The 12,675-nt window shown below is 36.2% G+C and overlaps 1 protein-coding gene across 5 annotated transcripts; it reads right to left on the reverse strand.

The window, feature by feature from the left end:
- Positions 1-220: 220 nt before the first annotated feature.
- On the reverse strand, positions 221-5,487 carry LOC127074656 (uncharacterized). 5 transcript variants are annotated; one of them, XM_051015997.1, is made up of 12 exons: positions 5,089-5,487; positions 3,339-4,765; positions 3,163-3,252; positions 2,601-3,065; positions 2,153-2,267; positions 1,896-2,069; positions 1,602-1,778; positions 1,174-1,457; positions 967-1,057; positions 835-887; positions 670-754; positions 221-580 (listed from the first exon to the last, which is right to left on the reverse strand). In XM_051015997.1, the coding sequence occupies exons 1-11, from the start codon at positions 5,273-5,275 to the stop codon at positions 686-688; spliced, it is 3,132 nt and encodes a 1,043-aa protein (XP_050871954.1). In that variant the 5' UTR covers positions 5,276-5,487; the 3' UTR covers positions 221-580; positions 670-685. The 5 variants fall into 5 exon arrangements, with proteins under 5 accessions (XP_050871954.1, XP_050871953.1, XP_050871952.1 ...); XM_051015996.1 differs by having other exon boundaries at positions 1,174-1,408; positions 1,553-1,778; XM_051015995.1 differs by having other exon boundaries at positions 1,174-1,408; positions 1,481-1,778.
- Between the last annotated feature and the right edge of the window lie 7,188 nt (positions 5,488-12,675).

The following is a 12,675-nucleotide window of genomic DNA, read 5'->3' on the forward strand; positions in this document are numbered from 1 at the left end:
CCAATCAAAAGAACTCCAAAAATATGGTGAGGCTTTGTGTTCAGACCAAAATATAGCCCCTAATCATGAAAGCAACCAGTAAGCAAATTCTCCAGAACCTTCATAAGAACTGCAAGAGCCTCACCATATGAATATTCAAATATCACACCTTATCTATCACTTAAAAAATAAATCTATCACCTGAAAGATTTTACTTATCGTAGTCCTATAAACTTCCCAGTGTCCAATCATCAAAATTGCACTCGATTGATCATAAAGTATATTGTACAATAATAAAGCATCCTCATAAACAAGTCCCTGATCATATCATACCTAAATCCGTGAAGGAAATCTAGTCCATTCCATATAACTCTTGATTATATATACCTTCTCCTCCAAGACCTCAAAGACAACCTATCCCACACAGATTAAATAACTTAGTCTATACCACCTTTATGATCTAATCGATAAATAGAAACAAAACAGATGGACTAGGAATAAGGTAGAAGAGTATAAAATAAAAAATGCAACTTCAAAATTGTATAATCGAGAGGCCACGTGCTCATAATTGAAGATGCTGATCTGTCTGTTCCAGATCCACCTAAACATGATTTAAGTGCCACAAAACATTAGGGAAAAAACAATCCACTGTAGTAAACTTAAATTTAAATTCATGAAAATGATCCTTACCAAAAGGTTCTGCGCGCTAATAATAGTATCTGTCTTCATGAGGGCCATTGCCCCCATAGAATGATGAGTATGGACCTCTGCCGTGCTGCACATGAATATCATAACACATCACTAATAATAAAGTTATATAAAGTGAGATAAAAATAAGTTCAAAAATACACTCACATGAGAACCATAATAGTCATGTGGGTACTGCCTGCTGCCAGCCCCAGCATAATCTGTACATCAAAAGTGTTATCAAGAATATACAACCATACAATTGATAAGTAGGAAAGAAAAAGGAAGTAATGTTTAGACCATGGTATTGAGTTCCATGAAATATAGATGGATCTGTATAATCAAATCGTGGGCGAACTCTGTTAGGCCCCATGTAATCAGGTTCAGGATCCTAAAAAAACAGAAGTACAATTAAAACTAATTAGTATATTCCTGGTGTCTTTAGAGTTAAAACAAATTTGTATGGTAATACAACCATATCATATGCTTAAGTAATAAAAAACTTACAGTCATATAAAATGGACGTTTTATTCCACGCATATTGTCATCATACAGATATGGATCATCAACATGCCTTCCCATAAAAGGCACGTCAAACTGTCCCCCTGGAGAGTAGGGCCTTCTTGGAGGAATAGGTTCACCAGGGCCTCTATCAGGGATACCATAAAACTGTCCACCTGGAGAGTATGGCCTTCTTGGAGGAATAGGCTCACCAGGGCCTCCATCAGGGATACCATAAAACCTTCCACCAGGAGAATATGGCCTTCTTGGAGGAATAGGCTCACCAGGGCCTCCATCAGGGATACCATAAAACCGTCCACCTGGAGAGTATGGCCTTCTTGGAGGAATAGGCTCACTAGGGCCTCCATCAGGGATACCATAAAACCGTCCACCGGGAGAATATGGCCTTCTTGGAGGAATAGGCTCACCCGGACCTCCATCAGGGATACCATAAAACCGTCCACCTGGAGAGCATGGCCTTCTTGGAGGAATAGGCTCACCGGGGCCTCCATCAGGGAAACCATACCATTCTCTATCATAATAATGTCTAGATGGACCAGCAAATGGAGCACCACCTAGACTACCTGCATAATGTCCACCCCCCATAGCTCCTGCTTGACATTACAGTAAAATATTAAGATCATAAAAAAAAACATGTGAATGTCTTTATATATTGTAATTTGTAAGAGACTTCAACTATAAATTTAACTAGAAGCTTAACAAGTGACCTTGTGGACCAAATTGCCGCTGATGGAAATCCGGATGCATACTAAAATCAGGGTCGTCCCAAAAACCCCTTCCAATTTGACTGCGGCCCCCATGATGATAGAAACTCCTGCCTCTGTTGAAATTTCCCCTGTTATTGAAGGGATGTCTTCCTCGCCCCCGCCCAAGACCTATTTCTTTAGATATTGTGTTTGGATCATTCAAAATAATGTCAAAAAGATAAGGTTTCAACTTAATGGAAGGAGAAAAGGCTATTTACCCGATCTTGGGTGAGCTTCACTCCTAGCCTGACCAATGCGGAGGCCACCACACATGTCACCCTTGACAGCCTGCATTTTAGGCAAAGGGTTTGAAAGCCTAGCTCTCACTTTTATCTGAAAAACATGGCAAAAATTATGTGCTCTTCTTAACAAAAGAATAGGCCAACCAGATCAGGTCAAAACAAAAGAAAATAAACTACTGGGATACAAAAATTAACCAAAATACTGTTAGGTGACAGAAATCAAGCTTTCGAGGAAGACGGATGGGAAAAAGGGAAAGGAGAACAATTAAGTAGGAATTCCTTTTCAATCTTCTATAAAAAAAATTAAAAGGCAATTAAAATTACTCTGCCCCATATTACTGAAAATTCTTCAAAATAAGCAAAGGAAACAAGAGAGTAATTCTTTCAAAATGTAAAACCCCGGTGAAGGCGAAAGATTATATACCTTTGATGCCCCATCTCCCAATTCTGATTTATTTACACCATCAACACAAGCTAAAGCAGCTTCATGTGTAGAAAAATCCACAAATCCATAATCCTTTCTCTTAGATGTGGACATATTCCTCGCCAAAACAACTTTTACAATATCACCGTAAGATTTTAACAGCTCCCTCACATGATCTTCCTCCCAGTGAAGAGGGAGACCATTAATAAACACAGACTTCACTTGTGCCATTATCTCTGGGTCTGGTTCATGTACCGGTTCGGCAAAGGCTACCTTAGCAGTTCGCTCAGCATGACCAAAGATGACATCAGGCTTTTGAAGTCTCTTGTATGCAAGCATGGCATCAGCATGACAAAAAAACTCAAGGAATGCAAAGCCCCGGCTCAAGCCTTCATGTTGAACATCTGGTACGAGTGTAATGTTTTCAAGCCCTTCTACACCATAATCCTTCAGCTTCTGTTTAATCTGTAACACGTACATTAAAAACACATGAGATAACAAACCATGCTAGTAAATATAAGCAATAGAAAAAAAAAAGGGAAAAAAAATACTAGACACTTACAATTTCTTTTGTCCATTTATTGCAAATATTTCCCAAGAATAATGTGTCATTATCCTCACTAGGTGCGGTGCCACATCGTTTACCATGTATCTGTAAAAAAAATGGGAGGTCAAACAACAATGCCGGGAATTGGGAGCACAACATCAAGGAAAATAACAATAAGAACAGAAGCGTACAACAGGGTTCTTCATTTCAGACAAAGCTTTCTTTGCGTGCTCCTTAATGGCAAACTTCACAAAAGCATATCCCTTATTTTTATTTGTTGACGAATTTTTATGCAACCTGACTTCCACTACCTCCCCAATCCTCTGAAAAACCTTTCTCAGATCTTCCTCTGTAGCATCACGATCCAACCCACCAACAAATATCTCGTGCTCTTTCCTAATCTTTCGCTGCTTTGCAATATCTTCAAAATCTATATGCTCTTCATCCAATGTCTCGGTTTGTTCGGGCAGTTCCTCTGGATCTTCTTCTGGATCTTCCTCTGGATCTTCCTCCTCAAGCTCCACCCTCCCTTGTTCTTCAAGATCTATCAATTCACCACTCTTTGGCCCTTCAACGCCATACTTTTCGGGATCAAATTCTTTTTGCAATTGGCCTTGTACTTCTACACTAAAGTGCTCTTCATGTCCAATAATGTTTGTTTCCTCTCCTTTTGCGTTTTCTAATTTCTCTTCTTTAAAATTTTCATTGTCTTTCTGTGCTTTGTGTACTTTAAACTCTTCTTTTTCTTTCTCTCCTACTGGTTCTTTTAACACTTCCTTTCCCTTCTCTTCTTCATGTTCCTTCAACTCTTCTTTTCCTTTCTCTACTTCCTGTTCTTTCAGCTCTTCCTTTCCTTTTTCTCCTTCCTGTATTTTAAACTCTTCCATTGCCTTCTTTCCTTCCTGTTCTAGCAACTCCTCCTTTCCTTTTTCTCTATCCTGCATTTTAAACTCTAAAATTTCTTTATCTCGTTTTTGTTGGTTCAACTCTTTTCCTTTCTCTCCTTGATCGTTCAACTCATCCTTTCCTTTTGCTCCCTCGTCTGCTATCAACTCTTCCTTTCCTCTTGCTCCCTCGTCTGCTATCAACTCTTCCTTTCCTCTCTCTTCTTCCGGTATATTCAATTCTTCCTCTTTCAACACTTCCCCTCCTTCCTTTGCAGCAGTATTATCTTCATTATCAGCCACAGACATATTGAGATCCATGACGTTGCATCCTGGTTGTTTAAAAGAAAGAGGAGCCTCTTGAGAAACAGTCGGTTCACTGTCTTCCATGCTCTTCCCCTTTTCGACCAATTCACAAACTTTTCCAACAACAGATTCATCCACTTCCATGGGCTTTTGTTCCTTCCCATCCAACAATCCAACAGAGAAAAAACTTTGTCCCCCTTCTTTTTCACTCTCCGCATCATCCGCACCAATATCGCTAACATTTCCAGCTTCTACCACTTTCTCTGCCGCTTCACAATCATCTACGTCTCTAGTTTCATCAGCTTCAGCCTCCAATTGCTCTTCCAACTTTGGAGTGGTGGCAACCACTGTTGTCCTCGACTTACCTGATGTTTTCCTCTTCGCAGATTTCGTAGCGGTAGTAGCACTGGCTAATGATTTTTGCTGCTCTGTTACACAATCAAGTAAAATATACTAAAACAAAACAAAACAAAAACAGAAACAATACTCTATAGTCCTATCAGGTTACCATCATGTAGAAATTTTAGGTCTATCTCTAAACTATTGACTGTTGAGAAACAAAGGTCCTATCAAAATCAATGAAAATTTAGATAGATAGAGACCAAATTTTAACCTAATAATGTCATCTGAAATTTCACGGCATGAGAGGATTCGTGCATAACTTCGTACAAACTACTGCTAGGTAACTCCAGCATAGAAGTTTTCGCATCGATAAATTTCAGAAATGAAGTATAGGGGGAAAAGAGCTTACCAGATTGATCCGGATTGGAATCGGTTATAGGCTCGGTTGCAGGCGATGCCTCCGTCTTCTTGGCGTTTCTGGTTTTGGATGGAGGTGTGCGCTTCGCGACGGGAGATTCTCCGGCGGATTTTCTCGCCGGCGGTGTCTTCTTAGGGGTTACGGATTTGGAGGACGAATCTGCATTTCGAGTTCTCATGAGGAATACTCGATAAATAGTGAGTAATTTGTTGAGGTATGAACCTGTGTATCCAAACTGAAGCGAAACGAAGCTTACTGGATTTTCCAATGTTACTACTACTATGTTTTAATCTCTATTTTAGAACTAGAACGAAGCAACAAAGAAGTTGAAGAACTTCGTAATGCGTTGCAAGGTGAGAAAAAAAAGTAAGCTGAATTCGAACACAAGAACGACGTCGTTATATTTTGTATAAAAAAAAATCCTAATTAATCCTTTTTTTTTTCTAGAAAGATTTTATAAGTCATCTATAAAATGAAAATTAAGCAATTACATCTACGGAAACACATAAATCAAATTCAGTCAAACAATATAATCAACTCAAATGGATATACAAATAGGTCGAATACAGTAAAATGATTTAAAATTAATTAAAACAAACATACATGAATCGCCACTATCCAGTAAACTAGCGTACAGGCACGATAGTCTTGTGTGAATAGTCTATGGAACAAAAGTCAGCAACCAAAACGACTCTTTTGAGCTAAACTATCCAACATCAATCAGACATAATGATATAGATATCAAAATAATTTGACATCAATCACGATGAGTGATACAAATATTAAGTCAGCGACAATTCAGAAAAGACAAACCTAAAGTTTTGAAATCTGCAGATCTCAATAGATTTGAAGACAATCAGAGAGTCAAAAGCTAAGGATACCAATCCTACACCAGAAACACCAACGCGGTCATCGATAAACCATTATCGTTTAAGAGGCACACCAAAAAATGAAGGAGCTACCACAACCTCCGGAACATCCACTATGGAGAGCATCGTAACTGATTTGTAAGAGACAACAACGTTCCAACGAAAAACTCTGCCACCAGAAGTGGCCCACCATTGAAAACGGGGAATAACCATCGAAACAGAAGAACCACCTGAAACAATTTCAATATAACAGATCTGACTAACCATCATAACATAGGACCTACCGAAACAGCCACAACCACTGGAAAAAGGACTCATCTGAAGTGATTTTAAAGAGACCACTAGTGTGGCGCCGGCAATTCTCTAAACTAGTCGAAAGCTACATGATAAAACATATGGTTTGGATATTGGGGAGGAGGAAGAACGGATGGTGGTTTAGAGAGAGGTTAGAGAATAGATCTTGTTGTCGTGACGAGATCTATATAATTCGTTCTATTTAGTAAAAATATTTTATTTGGGTTGCGTCCAATTTTTTAAAAAAATATTGTAATTAATTAAATAAATATTAATGGTAATATTGTGTATATTTTTTATGGTAATATTATGTTACATTCTTTTATGGCCGACTATATGTCAGACGAATGGATTCACGTGAACCTCCTCCAAATGAAATGATTGAATATTGTGAAGCTTTTTTTAAAATGGATTGATTAGAGCATCTATGCGTTATATCTTTTTGAAAATAATTTTATTTGCGTCAAACTATTTTCAACGAGAAAACTAAGTACTACAAAAATCTCCCCTAGAGAAAATGAGTGAGATTGTCTAAATGTTGATTTCTTTTGAAAATAAGTTGATTCACGTCAAACTTTAACCAACAAAGGGGATTAAGTATGATAAGGCTCTCTCCGAAAAGGGATTGTATTGTGATCATTTATACAATACATTAAAATAAAGAAACGAACACAGAAATCTACTACAGTGAATGGGATTAGACCCTGAACCAGCTCAAAATATGAATTAATGCATTCATTATTTGTCAAATTACATGGATATAATTAGACCCGAGAACAACTAGGTCGACACATATATTACAACTACAATTAAAAATAAAAATACATACCTTTATGACAAATACTCACCCTAAGGTGTGTAAAAGGTAGCATATGGAAAAAGGTGTCCAAGGCACTAAGCCATATTTTAAAAATCATATCGAAGATTGAATCAGTGAAATTTATGGTATAAGATTTAATTGGTTCAACCGGTTAAACATACGGTCAAACCTACGGCCAAACTGTTTATTAAATAAACTAATAATATGAAACTAAATTGCATAGATATATCACACGTAATCATATGTTCACAACTTAATAAAATAAATATTTCAAAAATCTATTACAAAGTTAATACAACAATATCGATAATACATATAATAACATAACATAGTTTTACACTTCATTTCAACCTTCATTTAAGAATAATTCGACCAAATTAAAGAATTACAATAAAATAAATTAAACTAATTCAAACCAATATTCAAATAATAGAATATAATAACCAAAATAAAGTTAAAGTAATTAAGAATACCTAAATTAAATAAGATGGAATACTAAAAATAAATAATACATTATACTTCATTAAACAAAAAAAAATGAATTTGAGTTGAACTTCTAATGTGTCCCACATAGCTTTGACGATTTCACAATGAGAAACATGATAATACTCATTAACATTTAATGCAGATATGAGAATATTTTGTGTTTTTCAATCACGAGACCACAATTTCTTATCATTATCACTCCATTGATTTTTCGGTTTTGGTACAATGACGCTTTCACCATTGGTCATTGTAATTTCATTAGGATCATTGGTGATGATGTCCCATACACCCTTATTAATGGAGTTGATATGAATACGCATGCAAGATTTCCAATAGTCATAATTTTCGCCGGTGAAAACAGGTGCTCTATTATACGCCCCTTTAGGTTTGGTAGCCATTATCCAATAAGCAAATCTTAAGACCAGAAACAACTAGAGCTCGTGATATCACTTGTTAGACGATAGACCTGGATCTATAGGGGGGTGAATAGATCCCAAGTTAAAAAATTATTCGAAAATTTGATTTAGAAAAATTTATGACGCGGAAGCAAGTTTCAAATATTTCTCGGATCCAAAATCGCCTAACCGAACCTACTATTGAAAAACTCGAATATGCGTGAGAGTACCAATGGTATGATAGTAATCCATAAGTTGATTAATCAATACTTCAAACACTAAATTGAATACTCTAATATAGTAACGGTCTATCTCTAATTATAACAACACACGAAAAACTAGTTGAAACAATTTGTCAAACATTTTGCATGCAATCAACAAAGTTTGAATATTAGTATAATGTTTGCAGTTCTTAGAAATCCAATCACTACCAAATGGTATGTGATTACTACAACAACACAAATTTAGTCAAATAATTCAAAAGTTATTATCCAAACAATGTTGATTAAGAGATCAAAGTAATCAACAATTTGTGAACCAAAAAATAAAAGAGATAGATAGATAGATAGATAGATAGATAGATAGATAGATAGATAGATAGATAGATAGATAGATAGATAGATAGATAGATAGATAGATAGATAGATAGATAGATAGATAGATAGATAGATAGATAGATAGATAGATAGATAGATAGATAGATAGATAGATAGATAGATAGATAGATAGATAGATAGATAGATAGATAGATAGATAGATAGATAGATAGATAGATAGATAGATAGATAGATAGATAGATAGATAGATAGATAGAGAGTATGCAAGGATTTGTTTAGACAGTTCCCCAATCGACCTCGTTATGGGTACATCTGCGCTAAATTCGAATTCGAATTGAGATATTAATATAATAAATCTTACTTTACAAATGTATGTATACAAGAGATGAAAAATTAAATCCCATAAACCCTAAGTTTGTTATTGTCTCTAGCACCTCTAAAAACCTTGATCAAAGGTAATTCGTACCCATATCGGATTAATCTCAAGCGCAAAGATTGATCAAGTCACCATTAACTTGTTCCAACGAAAGACAATACGTGCACATCCCTAGGAAACATGTCAGGATACTCAACACGCTTATGGCTCATCTCTAGCCAAAACATTACCTTGCCCCTCACAAGGAAGCGAATAAAGAGAACACATGACCGTCTTCCCTCAAAGATCACGCCATTTACTAACCAATAGCATCCTCGAATTCAACCTCTCTTCGGGTTCAGGAAAAGCGGAACATTCTTAAAATAGTTGAACTAGCCAACACTGCACTCTCGCATGCAGCAACATGATGTCCATTCTCTCAATAGTTGTGACATCAGAGAGAAACATATGATTCCCCCCCTAACTTATTTCATTCCCAACTTGCAAATGGAAAATAAAATAAGCATCAACAGTGTTCTCATACACATGTCGCATACTAGGGAACAAACATAATTGAACAACCTGGTCGGACGAATCGGCCTGCTCTGATACCACTAATGTAACACCATAAACCTCTCATATAATCGCGTAGGGTGGCGCACATTCATAAAACACACGACCTGCTCTGTAACACGAGTTTCAACAGTAAATTTCAATACACACATTTGTAATAAAAATGTTTACACGACATCCAACTTATCTGAATGATACATGAGATGTTTACATGACATCAATCTCATCTGATCGGTATCACATATTCACATAATAAGACATTCATAACCTGTCATCGCACGCTCACTTCCATTTTTAAAGTATCATCGCAGTAGAATTATCATCAAGAATTATGGAAGATAAAGTAAGTAATGACATTTAGTCACAAACTTCCATTCTAGTAACAAATAAGAGAGTCATACTCAATCAAATCAACATCTTAAGAACGCTCAACAACAAAATTAGTCTTATGACTTTAACATATTTGGACATAAGGAATAAAATAAGCGTTTAACCCAACCCGATGTTACATGATCAGAGCAAGGTATCACTAGTAAAAGCGACAAAATAAAGAAGTAACTCTAATATCTATCCTCTACCCACTTCAGCAATGCTACTCTCGAGTATCTGCATGATGCTCATGCAAAGGCAACATTCAAACAAAAGGGATGAGAATACACTTTAATAATTAGCGGTGAAAAACAATTGAAAGTATGTTAACTAACAACATTACATACTAATTACAATAACAACAACATATAAAGTATTCTCATCCACACGTCATAACACCAAAAATAACCACCAAGTGCAACACAAATGCAAATGTACTCAACAACTGACTCGACATGCATGTGGTACTAAATTATGAACACTCTGGTTCATTTCACTCAACGATCTCCACCATATGATCAATTCTCTCTTAGAACCGGAGCACGCCAAATCGCTACCATCATCATAGGTATCTCTTCATTAATCCTCCATAATAGGAATTATCTACTCGCACCTAATCCATCAGCATAAGATCGAGGCTCACCAAAAAGAACTGAAGTTCTGACAACATGAATGCATGAACTTTCAGCATGCAACAACAACACATATACATTGGCCTTCTTCTGACCGTGCATGCCACTAACAACATGATCCACATAACCAACAACATGCATATACATAAAGGTAAGCAACCTCATTTGCACACCACCACCCCATAATCAAGCTTATTCAATCATTTAACAACATCATGTAAGCATTTCATCTTAAATATAATAACTTATGTAATCAAATACTCATATTATCACAATATATTCAAATCCTAAAAATAATTTTAATATATAGAAATTTGTGTTAGCTTTCCAACACTTTGAACGACACTTGATTTGGACTTATGAATCAAAAGTTATGACTGAAACCATACTTGGACCCAATTCTGCCTCGCCCCGACAGGTGAAGCGTTACGGGCATGGCATCTGCCACAAGGGGCTTCATGGCATCCTCCATGGACCTTCATAATGTAGATTTTGCATTTTTCACCGTTTGAGGCCTTCAGGACCTCCGATTTCGATTATGTAAAAACCCCAATGCTCAGAATTCGATGTACTACACCTATCTAATGATTAAAATAGTAATTTCATAATATATCACCAATTGAAATCAATAACATCATACATTACATAACTTTACAATTTCATAAAACCTTCCAAAATCTCATAAATGACTCAACAATAATTATTTATCAAAATAGAAAAATACATATAATCAAGGCACACGAAAATCATCATACACAATAATTAATTATCACAATTCATAATTAGAAATTTAAATACTCCATCCTAAAGAGGTTAAGGGTTCTTCCATTTACCCCTAATGTTTTAACATCCATTATAGGAGCACATCTCTCCCCTTACCTGAATTCCTAGCAAGTGATTGTAAGACCCCAATTTTGTCCCTAAGATCCCTCATGGCTCATATCATATCATATCATAGCCTCAAGGATCAGTGCATGCCCTAGCTTCCCTCCTAGTGAGTGGGTTACCTTGTGAGTGTGGTTCTTGATCACCAAGCATGTATTGCATTTGTATATCATTGCTTTTCATTTGTTTACTAACCAAAAGTACAAAAATATTGTCATCTAACCATGTTGCTTGCAGATGAAGCTGACTAGGTCAAAACAGTCAAATCAGGCATTGAGCAATTGATGGTGGCCATTCTTGAAGAATTTGGACACCATGATCATTCATAAAGAGTTCATTTAACTTGTGATATCATTGGAATCAAGATCTCATGTGAAAGAGGCTTGGAATTCATCAGAACATGGCTCAGTCAACCAAAACCCTAAAAAGTCAACTGTGGTCAACTGTGCATTTAATCAGGAATTTGAAGGTGTGAGATGGTTGGAAAGGTCTCATTCATGTCTATATGAGCCTCATTTGGCATTTCAAAGATCATCATTGAAGGATTTGAAGTCAGACAAAAAGTTTCCCAAAATGGAAATGACCTGTAATTCTCACCTGCCCAAAATGGAAAGTTATGCTCCTCAAAATTACATCATGAACCAAGCTTCAAATAAAAATTTGTCCAACATGAAAGTTGAAGATCTTGTTCTTGCCTTTCCAAAAAGTCCAAGAACACTCATTTCCCATTTATGGTTGGCAAGTTATGGTCAAATCATTTTCAGAAAATGCTTAAATTCAAAGTGGCATAACTTTCACATGGAATGGCCAAATTGGACGGTTCTTCTTTGAGCAAACCCCATTCAACATGTACTATCCAAATCCATCATCACATTTTGCCAAAATCCTTCACATAAAAAGGTCATTTTTCAAGTGTACTAATTAAAAAACCAAGGGCAAAATGGTCCAAATTTCAAACTACATTGAATTTTGACATGGGACCAATTCCAATAGCTCCCAAATGTGATTTATGACTTGCTCAAGGTGGAAAAACACTGCTACATTGGTTCTAGTCATCCAAGGGCAAAAAGGCCAAAATGCTTAAGTGTGCACATTTGCTAATTACAAAAGATTGCCTAATCATGATTAAGAGCTGGATTAAGGGCACATATAAAGCCTTAATTCTAACAGAATTGAGAGGGGAATAATCACTTTTTCAGATCCAATCAAAAAAATCTCACAAATTCTCTCACTTTTTCTCCATTTTCACATAAGCATTTTTGATCAATTCTTCAATAATTCACGGTTGTTCTTGCAAGTTCTTGTTGGAATCTTCATATGCAGGTGATGTTGAAGTTCTGTTG

Source organism: Lathyrus oleraceus, chromosome 4 (assembly GCF_024323335.1).
Source record: "Lathyrus oleraceus cultivar Zhongwan6 chromosome 4, CAAS_Psat_ZW6_1.0, whole genome shotgun sequence".
In the NCBI taxonomy this organism is placed as follows: Eukaryota; Viridiplantae; Streptophyta; class Magnoliopsida; order Fabales; family Fabaceae; genus Lathyrus; species Lathyrus oleraceus.

Excerpts from the sequence above, each read along its gene's own strand:
- LOC127074656 (XM_051015992.1), bottom strand. The coding sequence starts at position 5,275 with ATGAGAACTCGAAATGCAGATTCGTCCTCCAAATCCGTAACCCCTAAG. Across the intron at positions 1,058-1,173 it reads AACGTCCATTTTATATGACT|GATCCTGAACCTGATTACAT; the intron begins GTAAGTTTTTTA and ends CTGTTTTTTTAG. Across the intron at positions 888-966 it reads TCATGGAACTCAATACCATG|ATTATGCTGGGGCTGGCAGC; the intron begins GTCTAAACATTA and ends TTTGATGTACAG.